At 38.2% G+C, this 17,684-nt stretch overlaps 1 protein-coding gene across 1 annotated transcript in view; it reads right to left on the minus strand.

Moving 5' to 3' along the window:
- Positions 1 to 16,473, minus strand: part of LOC149212026 (serine/threonine-protein phosphatase BSL3-like) — an 82,064-nt gene extending 65,591 nt beyond the window's left edge. The window contains exon 1 of the mRNA XM_089391648.1: positions 15,624 to 16,473. Within this exon, the coding sequence (XP_089247774.1) occupies positions 15,624 to 15,960 (337 nt within the window). The 5' untranslated portion in view covers positions 15,961 to 16,473. The remainder of the gene's footprint in view (positions 1 to 15,623) is intronic.
- Positions 16,474 to 17,684: the final 1,211 nt, after the last annotated feature.

The raw sequence follows: 17,684 nt of genomic DNA on the forward strand, positions 1-17,684 counted from the left end.
CCAAAAATACATAAATCCTCATTCTACCAAGGACTGAATAAGGAGCCCAACCCATTTGCAATGTTTCTACCATATGGAAATCTATGGTCAATGTCTTCCTTGTGATTGGCGATTGCCTATCCTACAAGGTAGGAAACGGAGAGAAGTTAGGATTTGAGCACACCATTGTGTTGGTAGTGGAAATGATTATAAGCTATCTAAGAACCTCCCTTCAAAGGCTTAGTATTTTTAATCTAGCTCAAGCAACCTATCAAGAAGCATCTCCAATCTGAAGTCGACATTGGATATAGGAAGATTTTTTGGTTCAGAGGAAAATAAAAAGGAATAGTGGGAGGCCTTCACATTAAGCTTAATATGTGTCATGTTCATAACAAAGAGGTAATTGATGATCTTGTACGGTCCAAGAATTCTATCTTAGGCATTATATTGCAAGAATAGGATACAAAGCCATGTATACTTCTGACAGCCCTGAGGCTCCATAGTGATGGTGGAAGCCACTTTCGAAGATCAAATCACCTCTAAAATCAAGGATATTTATGCAACTTGCTATATGAATAATCCCTCACTTGGGTTGTTATACAAAAGGATATGCATGGTCCAATAAGGTGCTCTCTATGTAAAAGAGAGGAGGAGAATAGTAGCCACATACTAATCCTATGTCCATCAACGGAGGTTTGGGCAGAAATGGACAAGATGTGACAGATAGTTGGGGAGGGGAGACTGTGGCTAAGTGTTTCAAGCATTAGAAATAAAGGATCAAATTAAAAGAAATTAAAGCTCTTCCTTTGATTATTTCATGGGGTATGGTTGGCTCACAATGTGAGTATCTTTGAGGTCAGATTTATTCCTCCTTTCCAATCTACTATTCAAGCTAAGAAAATTTTCTTCAGTTTCTAATTTGCTCCTAAACCTACTCTTTGAGGCAACTCTCTCAACCTCTTGTACACAAGTCGAGGGTTTGGTGGTACTTAGTGTTGGAAATATTGAGAGGGGGGTGAACCAGTGTTTCTCTTCATTTTTTAACATCAAAGAACATTGTATTGATATTAACATTAATAGTACATCAGTAAACAACACCATTCAACGATGCACAAACATCAAAACAGTAGACAACAAATTTTTAGGTGGAAACCCTTCTGGGAGAAAAACCACCAAATGCTTCTTAATATTTATCTTCAAAAGATTTACATCAAGATTCTCAACTCCAACTGAAGGAGGCTCCACCCCCTAGTTTACAGGATCCAACCTGAAGGACGCCCCTGTTGACCACACATGTCAACAATTCTAAGAAGCAAAGTACAAAGCAAAAGATAAAAAATTTCGAAGTCATTATCATCATGAAGCTTCTAATTTGTCAATGTAATCCCAAATTTTGCTATTGTATTGTAAAATTGATTCTAGTATAACTATTAAGCCATGTAACAACACCTAGGTGAGCCTGTGATTCTTCTCAAAAGGTTTCCCTCTAGGGAGTTTTTTAACCTCCCCATATAATCTACGTTTGTAAACACGGATAATTAACAGAGACTTCTCCCAGATATACCCCAAAGCTAGGGTGGAATTGACAAGGTCTTAGGTGAGTCATGGTGTTATCGAATCGATGTATTTTATCATACTAGAGCATGTGTCTTGAGTCGCAGAATTTGGATGAGTCTTAAGGGGTTTGTGTCTATTATAAATTTCCCCTTCTAAGGGTTGAATATTGTAAAATCTTGGTGTAAAAAATGTGTTTCGGAAATATTTTTGGTGAATGGTTCTTCATAATTAAAACACAATTACCAAATATTTTTTAGACACACTTTGAGGGTGGAAAATGTGTAATTCCCCTCTAGAGTCTTTTAATTAATTTTTTTTGGCAAAAATAAAAATAAAATAATTAGCTAGAAAATTAATTAATTTGAGAGAAATTAAATTTTCTCCAAGTAGAAAATTATCCAAAATTCGTGGGTCAAAAAAAAACATGGTGTTATCAATCAAGGGAAAAATCAAAATTTTAAGAGAAATTGACCCTTTGGACCATGGTGATTGAGTCAAAGAAGGTGTTTTGGGGGTAAAAGTTCAAAATATTATTTTTTGGACTAAGAAAAAGGGAGTTTAACGTGGAATTTGAATTTTTCCTCAAAATCAAGGAATAAAATTCAAATTTTGACAGATCAAATAATTTTTCTCCGTCATCTAAAGTGATCAAATTTTTTCAAGAAGATCAACAAATAAAATTGTTTTGACGAGGATCAAGCCATGGATCAAGGAACTAGCCATTATTTTCCACTTGGAGGGGTTTGATCCTCTAACCATGGATCAAGGAATAAAATTCAAATTTTGACTAGGAACAAAGAATTTTTCTCCATCATCTAAGGTGATCAAATTTTTTCAAGAAGATCAACAAATCAAATTGTTTTGATGAGGATCAAGCCATGGATCAAGGACCTAGCCATTATTTTCCACTTGGAGGGGTTTGATCCTCTCATTTTTTCTATATAAGGAAGCTTTCAAGCTCCTCATTGTAACTTCAACTGTGTTGAAAATCTTTTGTACTAAGCTAAGCTTTGCTGGAATTTTTGCATTAATAAAGACTTTGGGGTTTCAATTCAAGGTGTTTTCTCGCTTGATAATTCATGGTATGTGTTGAATTATGTTTAATGTCCTAAATGTTTAACTGAAGACTATTGTTCCATGGCCAGTTGTTGAATTATCTATTAACACAGCATCTTGCTTTAGGTACTGCTTTGGGGTTTCAATTCAAGGTGTTTTCTCGCTTGATGATTCATGGTATGTGTTGAATTATGTTTAATGTTCTAATTGTTTAACTGAAGACTATTGTTCCATGGCCAGTTGTTGAATTATCTATTAACACAGGGATCTTGCTTTAGGTACTAGGTTGGAGTAAGCACATTGAATATAGCAAGTATCTCTAGGTCTCTAGACTTCTTGTGTGAATCAGGCCCTCTTGGACTAATAATCTATCTTGTGTGTAGAGACCTTTAGATGTTTAGCCCTTAGGTATGACCCAAGTACATGGAATTCAAGGTGATTCCATTTTGTTTAAACCCTAAGCTTATCTAAGCTCATGTCTAGAACATATCGTGACTGTCGGATTGTAAGTTACAAAAGTACATAGTAAAGAAACACACTTTACCTAACTCTACACTAGACCAAGTTATACTTAACTATTTCCTATGTGTCGAAATATCCTAACATCCCCCCTTAAGAACAACTTGGGATAGGATTGAAGCATGTACAAATATGACACAATAGGAGAAGGAAGGAGGCATTAGAGCCTATCCCCCCTTAGTGACAACTTCCTGAACTCCAACCATAAATCGAAGTTTAGTAAACTTCGCCTCTATGAGAGCCTTTGTAAAGATGTCTGCAACTTGATCATCTGTTGAACAATATTGCACTTCAAGAACATGGTCATGAATGAGCTTTCTGATGAAGTGCATGTGTTGTTCAATGTGTTTGTTGCGTTGATGTTGGATTGAATCTTTGCATAGTTGAATGGCACTTTGATTATCACACCAAAGTGTAGTCGGATGTTGCTGCTTAAAGCCAAACTCAGACAATATCAGACGAAGCCACAGGGCTTCCTTACTAGCTTCTGCGGCACCACGATACTCTGCTTCTGCTGAAGAAAGAGAAATGGCACTTTGTTTTTTGCAAGCCCATGTAATAGGTGGTTCGAGTGAGCACATAACCTACAGTAGACTTCCAATCATCAGGGTCACCAGCCCAATCGAAATCACTGAAACCAACCAATAGAGGAGATGCTTCTGCACTGTAATGAATCCCAAAGTGAACTGTACCTCGAACATAACGAAGTATTCTTTTAGCTGCTTTCCAATGACTTTAATGTGGGTTTTGCATAAATCGAGCAATAAGGCCAACAGCAAAGGAAAGCTCAGGACGAGTATGGGTTAGATACAAAAGTTTTCCTAAGTTGACGATATAAGGTAGCATCAACTTCAAGGCAAGTACAAGTGACTGAAAGTTTGGCTCCAGGCTGAAAGGGAGAAGGGGCTAGCTTACAATCTTCCATGTAAAAATGGCGTAGAAGATCACAGGCATACTTGGACTAGGAAAGGGAAATACCTTCCTTGGATTGCAAGACTTGAAGACCAAGAAAATAATACAAGTGTCTCACTACCAGTAAGGATAAGATCATCAACATAAAGAACAAGAATGATAAGAGACTTGCCCACTTTCTTGGTGTAGACAGTATTGTCATAATGACACCTAGAAAAGCTAGTTTCTAAAAGAAAGCTATCCATTTTGGCATACCAAGCCCGAGGGGCATCCTGAGTAGCACGGACCCATTTTGGAAGCTGAGGAGCTGAAGGAGGATCCTGAGAAGGTGGGGGAGGATTGTCATCCTCGTTGTCATCATCTAAAGAAGAAATATTTTCAGAAGTAGAAGGGATAGAGAGAGGTGGCACATCCGCCGAACTAGGCTCATAGGCCGATATATTTTTAGCAGACTTTACATCTCTTCTAATGATAACATTTTTGGACTTAAGTGGAATAAGTCTATATCCTTTGACATCTTCAAAATATCCAACAAAAATACATTTTTCACTCTTAGGTTCTAAAGCTTTATGTTTCTCATCTGGAATATGGGCCCATGCTTCACTTCCAAAAACACGAAAGTGACTTACATCTGGTTTAATTGAGCTCCATGCTTCTTCTAGGGTGATATTCTTTAAAACCTTAATAGGAGTGCGATTTACTATGTTATTTGCACAGTTAATTGCTTCTGCCCAAAAATTAAGACTAAGTCCTTTAGATTGAAGCATACAATTAGCCATTTCCTCTAAGGTGCAATTCTTCCTTTCAGCTACACCATTTTGTTGTGGAGTATATGGAATAGTATGTTGCATTTGAATTCCATTCTCAATGAAAAAGTTGATGAATTTGTTGTTAAAATATTCTCTACCATTATCAGATCTTAGCTTAAAAATTTGATGTCCAGATTGTTTTCAACAAAGGCCTTAAAGGCCAAGAACATGTTAAATACTTCACTCTTGAGTTTTAAGAAGTATACCCAAGTGCGTCTAGAGAAATCATCAATAAAAGTTAAGAAATACTTGTAGCCAGAGAATGAAACAACTAGAAGTGGACCACATAAATCACTATGCACAAGCTGTGAAGGGGCTAAGGCGTGCCAAGAGGCACATTTTTCAAAACTATCCCGATGATGTTTTCAGAGTACACATCCGGAACAAACACCATCTCTGCAAGATACCAATGGAAGACCTGTCACCATATTTTCTTTACATAGATTCTGAAGGGAGCGATAGTTTAAGTGACCAAATCGCTCACTTCATCATTAAACTTATACAACCTTGTAGAATCATCAGCAATGCCAATAGCTAAAATCTGTCTAGGATCTCTTAGGTCCTTAATTACAACATCGTGAGGTGAAAATTTAACGATTTTACCTTCCCCTGAATGAGTTATCTGATATATAGATAGAAGGTTGCAGGATAAGGTTGGAACACATAATACATCATTAAATTGACCATTGTCTAGATGAACAGTTCCAATCCCTACAACACTAAGAGATCTATCATCACCAACATATATATTTTTGGTGTTAAAATCATTTAAAGAAGAAAACATGGCTTTGTTTTTGGCCATGTGATAAGAAGCTCCAAAATCAATGAGCCACTCATGAGAATGAGAAGAAGAAGATACATTTAGTGCATAACCAGACCGAGATGCTTGACAACTACATGCAGAAAGTGCTATTCCTGAAGATGAAGTTGAAGTTGAAGAGTGCTCCAAATGGATGTTATGCTTCTTCATTATTGCTTCCAAGGCTTTCATCTTCTTAAAGCATTTGGATTCTAAGTGGCCATCTTGATTACAGAAGCAACAATGCCTATCAGTCTTCTTCCCATTGTTTTTATTTGCCTCATCATTTTGTCGAAATAATTTTTCTTTTGAGACTGAAATTGATTAGGACCCTTGCTTGGTTTAGGACCATTCTTTTACGATACTGCTTCTTAGGATTCTTTGAATTTGGTTGCTGCTAGGCGGCTAAGGCTTTCTTAGAAGAGTTTATAAGATTAAGAAGACCAAGATATAAGAGTTTTTCTTATTCTCTTATTAAAGAATCACAAAAGGCATCAAAAAAGAGGGACTTGTAGTCTTGTCCTTGAGAAATAAAGGCTTCTCTAGTAGAATGGAAGGTGGAAACAAACATAGAGTAGGTTGGTCCCAATTTAGTAAGAATGGAATAGATAAGGCTACCATCTTCTTTCTTATCCTTAACACCCTCCAAGAGAAGTCTAAAGGTCTTGAACTTGGACAAAAAATCTTCAATGGAAGAAAAATTATTGGGATCCAATGTAAGCAACTCATTTTCGAGTTGATGGGCTCTAATTTCATTTTTAATTCCAAAAACTTTAGTGAGTTGTTTCATTGTTTCATTAGGAGTATCAAGTTCTGCGATATGGAATCTAAGGTATGGAGAAATAAACATCCTTGTCAACCCACGTGCTTGATCTTGCTATTTTCCCATTTGGCTGCCTTATCTTCATCTTGAAGTTTGGTTTCTTGGCCTAAGGCTATTCTATAAAGACCTTTATTTTTAAGTAAATCCACAATGTAGGACCACCATTGGAAGTAGTTGGTACTGTCAAGAATAACTTGGCATGGACTTTCCATTTTAACAGAAACTGAAGCTGTAGATGTTGAAACTTTTTCCATTTTAACAGAAACTGAAGCTATAGATGTTGAAACTAAGTGTTCCAATGGAAAGATCTCGAAAAATTAGGCTGATTCAAAAAAAGGGCTTCTAAATGAAGAAGTGAAGGCTTTTTGAAGAAAAGTTGTTGAAGAAGCTGACGAAGTGCGTGAATGTGCAGAAATGAATGATAATGTTATATTTAAAAAAATCCCCCCCCTTTCCAAACTTAATCTAATTAGCTCACTTATAGAAAAACAAAACAAAAAAATTATGTGACTCACTTTTATAAATAAGTGAAAGTCACTTTTACAATGGTACTTTATGAGCTACCCACTAAATTGTAACTTAAATAAAAGATAAAGAGACTTTAGAATTATAAGTGATTCACTTTTTATAATGGGTGAGAACATTTTTACATGAAGTAACTTTAAAACATATGTTACATGTGCCTTTTGAAAACGTAACTCAACAAAAAGAAAGACTTGAACTCAAGACCTCTATTCTCGTAATGTAACTTTGGACCAAGTGAGCTAGTTTAAAAGGTTAGTAATTTTTGGAAAAGAGGAAGGGGTTTTTTTAGTCACTGAAGCTTTGGGTGCGTGCTTACTTGAAAAGGCTCTTTTTTGCCTACAAAACAAAAACCACAAAACCCAACACGAGCATACAAAAAAAACAAACCTTACAGCTTGAAGTTAGCTTTAGCCGAAAACTAAATATTTTCCTTAATGTTTCTAATTTTCCGAGATCACACTAAGGTGCCGCGAAAAAGAGCATACGCATGAGAAAATTCTTCTTTTCTATTTCTTATTTGCCCAGATCACACAGAGTCGCAGGGCAAAGAGCATATGCAGAAATTAAAGGTATAGATCCGGTAATAAAAAACAGAGAGCTAAATAAATCGAAATAAACAAAGAGATGAATAGCTAGAATTGCAAATAAAGTTTGTATACCTCCATATCTTAAAAATGGCGTAGCGAGGGCTACCAGAATGCAATCAAAAACAGTAGATCTAGGAAACGACAGTCAGATGCAGTTGTACCGGCTTCAGATTTGGATCACCAACGGATGCAGCCCTCAAATAGCTCTAATACCATGTAGGAATTTACAAGGTAAATTCCTCAAACAAAACACCAAAGGACACCGCTCACAAACAGATCATAGATCAATACACCAGTATTCTTGACATGGTTAAAACCCTCAAAGAGGGAAACAGTCAACGGCCTAAGCCAACACGGCCACTTCAGGCAATTTATTAATAAAAGAAATAAACATAAGTTACTCTCTTGTACAAATGACCCTCCATGCTCTTTAAATAGAGATCATGGACCAATCGGGTGTTAAGCCACGGATCAAGTGTCGGTAATACTGAGGAGAGAAGGAACCGTCAGATCACTTCATGTCTAGAACATATCGTGACCATCGATTGTAAGTTACAAAAGTACATAGTAAAGAAACACACTTTACCTAACTCTACACTAGACCAAGTTATACTTAACTATTTCCTATGTGTCGAAGTATCCTAACAAAGAGGAGTCATCCAACCCAAAGAAATAGGTTGTTCAACCTATAAGGTTTGATCTAGGGTATGGAGACCAAGATCTGCAAAACCCAAGTGATATTTTGGCAACATCTAGATTCCTTGAGGAAGCCGCTAGCCCTAGAGGGTTTTCCTATTGTTGCAACTGGGGTTTTTCTTCAGCAATTGATTTCTAAAGTTGTTTTGCAGGTGGATCCTCAAGTTTGAGGTCATTTTTTGGGCATTTTTCAGTCTTTTGAGGCTAGATTCCTAGCCACAAGGGCTAGATGCCATTTTTGGCCTAGCCGCAGGGATTGGAGTGCAAAAAGCCCTAGTCGTGGCCTCTATTTAGCCTACCCAAGAAGGTTGAAAGCCTAAATAGGCATCTATGCCTAGGTCGCAACCCTAGAAGGCCTCAAATCCAATTTTCACAAGTGAATTCGAGGCTAACATTTTGTTTTGCAGGCCTACAACAATTTTTGGCAAGGGTTTGCAATAATTTCCCATCATATTTTTGCCATCTCATGGACTAATCTTGGTTTTGCAAGCTTATTATCCATTAAAGATGGGTTTCATGGGCTCAAAATCATTTGTTTCATCTTCCAAACCCTTTGAGGTCTAGTTGTCAACCTCAACGCCACTTTTGGACCTCCCTACAAGGGTTTCTAGGGATTCTAGCCCTAGTCGTCACCCTAAAGGGCCTCTAAACCCTAGCCATTTGCTCAATTTGTCATCCAAATTACTTTTTGGCGCTAATCGTTGTGTTTGCAGGAGTATTACATGTGAAAATTTGGAGACCCAAATCCCTACTGCAGCAAACTGATATTACTTCTCCTGCTTGTTAATTCATGCAAGTTATTTACTGTGTTACATTGTAAATATCGAAGTAAATACGACTACGGCCTTCACTAATTAAATTATATGTGGAAACAAGAACTGAGCAAGAAGAAATAACCACACACACAATTGACACCGTTGTTTTTGGACAAATGTCCACGAAAAAACCCAATGTGGAAAAACCGGTGCAGCAGCTGAGGGCTTGTATTATTATGCAGTAGTTTCTTAATACAATATTTGGATGCCTTATTGGCTATCCGATACAGAGAATTTGACTGGCACAAAATTAACCAAGAACATAGTTAGAGGCATTATCTGTGATGACTTGAACAACATTAGCCACCCGCACCTCCTCAACAACCTGATTCAATAGCTGAAACAACAATTGCCCATCTTTTACCTTATCAGATGCATCAACTGATTTTAAAAACATGGTTCCCCGTGGGCAGAAGACAAAAAAGTTTATGATGGTACGATTTCTTTGATCAATCCATCCATCTGACATGATGGTACATCCTGTTCTTGCCCATGAGTCCTTGAAATCTTTCAAATACTCATTAATGGAGTCAATTTCTTTCTGCAAACGATACCCCCTTAGCTCATGCATAGTAGCGCCTTTGAAGCCTTTTCCAGCAGCATGTATGGCATCAAACATAGGCTCATAATATGGTGAACGGGAAGCATTGAAGGGGATATCAGCGTCATACCACCATCTAGCTATGTACTCACAAGCAGTCTCCCTCAATTCTTTCTTCCAATGGTCATCTAAAGTGGGATGCATTTGACTTTTACTAGCTTAGGACCATGTGCATCTAATGGAGAGGAGGGAGTGAAATAACTTTTGATAGTCATATCACCCTTTTTCATTCTACCCTTTCCCTTATCTTGAACAAAACCAAAAGAGGGAGGAACATATCGGAAAGGGTTGGATGCATCAGTATGAGGGATAGAGGAAGAACCCTCAAAATCATAATGGGGTTGGTAGCCATCATTTTTTGTATCTCCCTCTTCCTCCCAATTTCAGCCTCTAACTCTCTTTGCCTAGCCTTATCTTCTTTAAACTTCTCAACGCTGGCTAACAATTGCTTCCTAATCTCCCCAATTTCTGGTGAGGTACATGGAGTAATTTGGCCTCTAATCCCCGCCAAGTGTTGTCTCAACCCATTAATGCCCCCAAGGCCTTCCTTAATTTTCCTTTGGCAAAATTTGCAATGCATTTCACTATCAACCATTTCAACATATGCCCAAGTAGGATCTCTCGCTCTAGGTGCCATTTTTTGACTAGGAAATGAAAGCAAACAATCTAAAAAAAAAACATTGATTTAATGTTCATTTCTTTCACAAAAAACACTCTCTGGGCTTTCTAGATATGCACCTAAAATTTAATAAGCAAAAACAGATTTGTAGAAGTGAAAAAAATACCTCCGGGCACAAACTGTCGCCTCAAGCTTGCTCCAAGAATCAACTCCTCAATGCTGCTCCAAATGGCTGCCCAAGAAGCTCCTCACTCCAGCTACAATGCTTGCCCAAGACTCCTCACTGCTGCTCCAAAAACAAACTCAAGAACTGCTCACTAACTCTCACTGAAGTTCTCACTCAAATGCATGAGATGGTTGTGAGAAAATGAGAGCATTTGAGTGGGTTAAATAGGGTTTGGGAGAGGGGAATGGACCCCAAATAGCACTTAACCAATTTAGAAAACACCTTGGAGTCCCCAACAATAAGCTAAATGTTTATAGGTTAAAAAAAATGAGAAAAATCGTTTTTTTTTTGGGTAACTGGCCGGATTTAATGACTCGGCCGAGTAGATGCGAAAACGGTCGTCATGCAATAACTCAGTCGAGTCAGTCATGACTAGGCCTCCCTAACTGGTATTTCGGTCGGGTCATAAAATTTTTTAGTGGCTCAGATCAACTCGGCCGAGTCGGATCTGACTCGGCCGAATTTTAAAATAGTGCTCCAACACCCTATTTACCAGCTGCAACTGGAAGGCCGCTCCAATGCCCTGTGCAAGCTCCAACCTACCTTAGCACCACATTGCCACCCTAATCAACCGGCGGGCCATGTTTCACAATTTTCACACTGGATCCACCTGTGCTCGATATCAATATAAAGGAAACTGCAAAACAATCTCCGTCAATCAAATCTTCCTCTCCTCAGTCTGCACATCAAACCCTACCAAGTTCTTTGTCATAATAAAACATCAATAGCTGCATCATCTCTTTCTGCTCATCAACATGACAAATCCCTAGTTGCTCCATTGCTCGTCTCTGCAATGCATATCATCGAAGTATTATGCTTGGCTCAACTCATCGTGAAGTCTCTGCTCAAGTCTTTCCTTCTGCAAGTCAACCTGAAAGATAATCCTCAATATATACCATTGATTGCAACTAAACACAAACCCTAGCTTGCCAAAATGCATTAATAGTGTCAATACTTAGCATCATCTAAATCAACGAATGCTATCTATCACAGAATCATGATGTCTCTCTGCAAAACCCTGATGGCAGCAAATCTGCTCAATGCCTCCTGTGGTATACAGATCAACAGTGTTTCCAACAGCAGCATACAAACCCTAGTCCTTCTAACAATAATATACGAATCATCAATATTCTGTGATATGTTACAACCTATCAGCATGAGTGTATTTACAACAATATATTCTTAAATTGATGGTACTCAGGTCAAGCAAAACAGGCTTCTGGCTATGGTCAAGAATCTGCCCAAAGCATTAGCACACTGTCTACTCAGCGCCATGCCAATTCTCAGATGCATCATTTACATTTAAGTTGGTACCTTCCTCAGCGAAGCACACGGCATGAACTGCGATATATGATATAGCATATAGAGGGCTTATGGTAATAGACATCAACTGTTGCATATATGACAAAAATTTATGTTCCTTCAATACCTAGCAGTCAACCTTACTCTGATCATCAATGTATCACTGCTCATCAGCAACAATACATTCATCAAATCCTTCTCATTGCAAAGGCTAGAGTCTAGACCAATCATGCCTTAGCTCACATGTATCTACATAGATCTATCCTCATGGTATTACAAACATCTACACATGCTACACTTAGTCATACATGGCCAACAATATTTCAGTTGTATTTCAAACGGACTAGTGCATAGGTCTCCTTGTCGGGATTCAAGATGCCACCAGACTATATCACAAGCCTGCTGCTTCAATCTTCACAAAATTTCCTTTAGATCTGCATCAAGGTGAACAACCATACTGTTAAACAAATGTTGCTTTGTAGACAAGTCTGGATGATTAGATGCCTTCTGTCTGCTGCCAATAATATGTTGATGTCTCTGCCTGTAGATATCTTCTTACAGTGCCTACTGCAATAGTCTAGAATAGGATCTCTGAGCATACCCTTCAGATTTGAGCCACAGTAAGTATTTCAACGAATCTCAGAGATGGAGGGCTAATAGTATTTCAATTCTTCACTTCAGATGCCAGCAAACTTGATTAGGACATCAAACAAATTGACTTCAACACATCTGGTCTTAAATACTTCAGCCACTGCGATGAATCAAAGAGGCCGCAGATGAAGTCTAGGTGAGGCTGCAAGTATTAGCACCGAAATGTCACAGTAAATGCCAATTTTTATACAGAGAATACTACACAGGTCTGCAATCAAAATGAGTCTCTATGTGATACAAGGTAGCTCGAAATGTATTGTCAATAGATGTGTTCTAGAATAAAAGGCCGCAGGTAAATGTATGGAGAACGCTCTCAATATTTCTTCTTACTCTGAACCAAGGCCGAATCATGGAATGCATAATGAAATTTGCAAACAATACACACAGCGGCTGCTTCAAAGTCTCCTTTAAGCGACTATCTCAAGATATAATGATAAGGTCTACTTTTGGTTCTTTGTTTATAGCTTATCATTCCCTGCTCAGCTAATAATCAATAGACCTTTACCTCATTATGAGGATGTCTTCAGTTGCAATCTGCAGAGATAACCTAACCAGGCCGCAAATTTATCACAAGACTAGTTCATTTAGATCATCGTTCTGTGCTTCAGATTGTTTGAAGGGCCGAGAATATGAGATTCTTGAGAGTCGAACCTCCTACACAAACCAGCCTTAGAAAAATTCAGACGTCTTTCAAAAGGAGGCCAAGTAGACCATAAAGAACTGCGCACTGGTAATATTTTTACTGGATATGACCAAAGTTAATTCTTCATCATAGTGTGATTTCACCTGCAAAAATCTGACAAACGTAACCCTTATGCCCAGAAATCATAGTCATAAACCCAACCAAAACTTCTTGTTCCTCAGGGCCAAAGTGCACAGAACCATGCCCTAAGAGAGGCTGGATCCATTAAGAAAATTGCAGTCAAAAACTTCCAAACAAGGCTTCTTGTCTGATCTAGCAATACTCCACAAGGCCAAAAATTTCAGAGCAGGAACTTAATTAGATGTGTTCAATTCATACTAAGAAGGTGAGATATGGTGCATTTTTTTAGTTTATAGAGGACACAAATTAGGGCAACTGACTTAGGAGGAAAAACCTTATTTTAAAGATTTGAATTTTAAAATTGGAGCCAATAGATGAGGCTGTCTGCCTTTTGGGATATAGACAAAAACCCTCGTGTGCTTTTAATTTCAAAATAGGCTTTCAAACCTTCCAGAAACACCCTTGTGCCATAATACACCTTAATTTAATTTTTGAGAAGATGTTTGGCCAATGATAGACTGCCACATCATCCATTGTTGGGGCTTTTCACCACAGGGTGGGTGCTTCATCTTCAAACAATCATATCTCTCAACCCGTGAGGGCTCTCGTGGCATGCCATATACCACTGGAATCAGATCAACGAGGAGCATCCAACTGATGGTGATCTTAGGAGCAATCCAACTGAATTTCGTCCTCAAAAATTCAAACAAGTGCAGGGCTTCTAGGGTTTTCAAGGGCTTCATCCTTTGGAGCTTCCAACTGATGTAATCCAGACAAATATTAAGAGCGTTCAATAACTGATGTTGACATCAATGACAACACCATTCAACACTTGGAAGGTGCCAGTCAAACCACCCCCCCTTTCTGCGAGGCAGGTAGCATTTTCTATTTAAGTGAGAACCACTTCATTCATTTTAAAGCTGCTTTAGGAGGAAGCTCTAACAATTACGTTGAACTCCTTGCCTTGAATTCTTTTTTTAACCTGGCTGCTTAAAAAGGTGTATCCCAAGTTCAGGTTTTGGGGGATTTTTGGGTGCTAATCAATTGAATGACTGGGAATAATAGATTATCTAACCTGTTTCTAAGCCTTGTCTTTAAGGAAGTGAGGAATCCATCTGTTTTTTATCAAATCTAATTTGTTCATGTTTCCAGAGAGCTCGACACTGATGCTGACAAACTCTCAACAGAGGCTCTCAATTGGCTGCTGAGCTGTGCTCTTGGAGGAAATCAAAGACACATTCTGCAGGATCACATCATTTCTATTTTTTGTTTGAGCTGCAATATCTGGTCTTTACAAGGACAATTATTAGTTCTGTCTTGATTCATTTATCGGCTCTTGGAGATGGCAGAACTTGCCAAAGGTCTGGGTAGTACGTAACTCTGGCTCTTTTGTCCTATCAGTGATCCAACTGGGGGTCAATATTTTGGAAATTTTTGGACAGTTGCTGATGTATTTTTCCTAGCTAATGTGGTGGATCTGCCCGTTGATCTGTATAGGGTAAAGTCTGAGCATATCCATAGACCCTTTTGTATGGTAAATCTATAAGGGCAGTATAGGGATGTTTAGACATGTATGCTCTCTTACGATCTCTTATGCAATGCACCAAGCATCTACAGAATGCAATCTCTTTTCGTATTGAATAAAATTCCGATTTTTTTTCCAGGAGAAAACAGTTCAAGTGATTTTGAAGCTATCAATCATAGATCTCCATACAAAACACAAAACCTTTAGTTTCCCAATTGGTTGCTGAAAAAACACAGTTCAGGATGGCATGACATAATGAATGCGCCATTTCTAACATAGAACCGAGGCACAACTTTAATCACTTAAGCGAAAATTTAAAGTAAACTAAAACAGTAAAATAAACAAATCGAAATCAATGCAGCACTTTCTATAACATTGACAAAGCTTAATTACTACAGCGGAAATTTAAAGATAAATGAAAGAATTAAACGTAGAAATGCAAATTAATGCAACATTTCTAACGTCTGACAAAGATTTAATTGCTTATGCAAAAATTTAACAAAACAGAAACAAAAAAACGCAGTAATGAAAATCAATGTAACATTTCTAACATCGACAAAACTTTAATTACTTCTGCGTAAATTTAAAGAAAACTGAAACAATAAAACGCAGAAATGCAAATCAATACAACACTTCTAACATCAACAAAGCTTTAATTACTTCTGGGAAAATCTAAAAAAGAAATATTTTAAAAAATGCAGAAATGCGAATCAATGCAATACTTCTAACATGAACGAAGCTTTGATTACTTGTGCGGAATTTCAGGGAAAACTGCAACAATTAAACACGGAAAAGCGAATTTCAAATATTAAGCAAAAAGCCAGACATAGAGAAAGAGAAAAGCAAGGAAAAAGCGTACTGATCCCTGCACTTCCACCAGATGAAGGCGGAGGAGCAGCAGCAGCTGAATTTCCTTCAAGCGCAGTCGCACCGCCGAACAAAATCAACCTAGGGCCAATATAGCCCGGTGTTCCTTCTGAGCCGACCGAGGCAACAGCCGTCAAAGTGTGACCACACCTAGGGCCCGGTCCGTCATCTTTGTTCTCTATAATCGAATTAACTACCCGGTATGACGGGGCAGCCCTAGGTCCGACCGGCGGGGGGAGGTTCGCCGCTTGTACGGGAGGCCCAGGAGGAGCCGGAACGGCTGCCTCTTCCTGAACGACTTCTGCTCCTGCGTTCGAATCCACTTCCATGTTCGCTAACCCCGAATTTTTCAGAGACTGAGAAAATTGCAATTATTTTTCTTCGCTGTAAATCGAATAACATGGTGCATTCATCCTGTGTATCAAAAAATAGCCATCTTAAAGGTCGGATCTCGTTTTCGAAGTCCCCGGGCGCTTAATTCGATGAAGTCGATCCGATTACCTGTATTGTTTTGGTCCTCTGTTTCACAGGACGCGGCGGGATCAAAACCCTGACCTGATCAGTGTCAATATCTTTGATTTGCCTCTGGGGCTTTGGAGATATCATAAGTATCCTCGCTGGACAAAGCCGCGATAGAGCGAAATGGAAGCGCACATGCAAATGCAGAACATGGCTGCTCGTTTTGCTCTTCTCCCCGGAAAATGAAAAAATTCCTTACCACTGTTAACCGTGGTTAAGGAATCCAACGACAGTTGGACTAGCGAAATACAGTGGAGTCGGTGGGAGAGCTCACCCGGTTGAAGTTTTCCACCACTAAGCAGTGAGGGAATGTTTGGCTTTCGTTGGTTCAAAGGCCACCCAAGCAAATAAAAATAGATATGTACAAAATTTCATGTTATTTTCCTTGTATTTATACAAAAGTAGATGGTGTGAGCAAGGTATTTGTACAGCGCGGGTGAGCTGAGGCGTAAATGGTTTCGTGAAGAGTTACTTTATTTTAAAAATAAGTGTGGACGGGGATTTGTCCATTGCTGTCTGCATGGTTAGAGGAAAAAAATAATTTTGTGTGATGGTAAATGTGTGTCACTGTGATTTATACATACATATATGATTTTGTGGTAAATATAATTATTAATTGAGCCAAGTTCAAATATGTTATGACGCGGAATTTTCATATTTTTATTTAATATTTAGTTATGAATTATTAAATTTTTAATTTTTAATTATTGATATTTTACCATTGTAATGTAACATGGATTTTTATTCTGTGATGGGGTGTTATTTAGCTAGTTTTATATGTTTATGACCTCAAATCCTTATAATAATAAGGAGCACATTATTTAAAGCTATAGGTGGTGTCAAATTACATTTCATTTTACATACAATATATTTTGAATTCAACTGAATAGCAAGAGGTGGAGGGATTCTTTTTGTAACGGTCCGAGTTAAAAGTTCATGTAATAAAGTTAATAATAGGCATGGGACACATATTCCAAGCTGAATGTTGGGCAAAACATCCTAATGGTAAAGGCTTTGAAAAGGCAAAGAGGCATAATTGGCATTTTTATTTATGAAAATAATAGAAAATATGAGAAAAGGAAGGTGAAAGGTCACAGGTTGCATATGAGGAGGAGATTGAAGGAAAATTAGAGGAAATTGAAGAAAATAGAGGTTTCATTAATAAAAAGGCTTATGAGGATCAGTTCGCAACTTTTGTTAGTTCAGGTTTGGAGTTCTCTCCCTATTCTCTCTCTCATACTCTTGCACACTTAAAGCATTCTTGTAGCACTCTACTGTTGGAGAAAGGAAGGCAAAGGAAGGACGAGGAAGCAAAGATCAAGCAAAGAAGAGTTGGATCAAGCGGCTACAGCGGGATTACTTGCAAGTATCGAGTTGTATGTATGATTTCCTTGCTAGATTTTTGGCATGCATGGTACATGCATGTGTGTATTTGGTTATTTTATTGTCATTGGCATGGGTTTTTCCAGGTGTGATGGTGGTTTCAGCATTGTCTTACCATTTCCGGATAGTCATGGTGTGATGGGTTCCTTTC

Source organism: Pinus tabuliformis, chromosome 1_1, assembly GCF_031772625.1.
Source record: "Pinus tabuliformis cultivar Carrire ecotype Pingquan chromosome 1_1, CPIR1, whole genome shotgun sequence".
NCBI lineage: Eukaryota > Viridiplantae > Streptophyta > Pinopsida > Pinales > Pinaceae > Pinus > Pinus tabuliformis.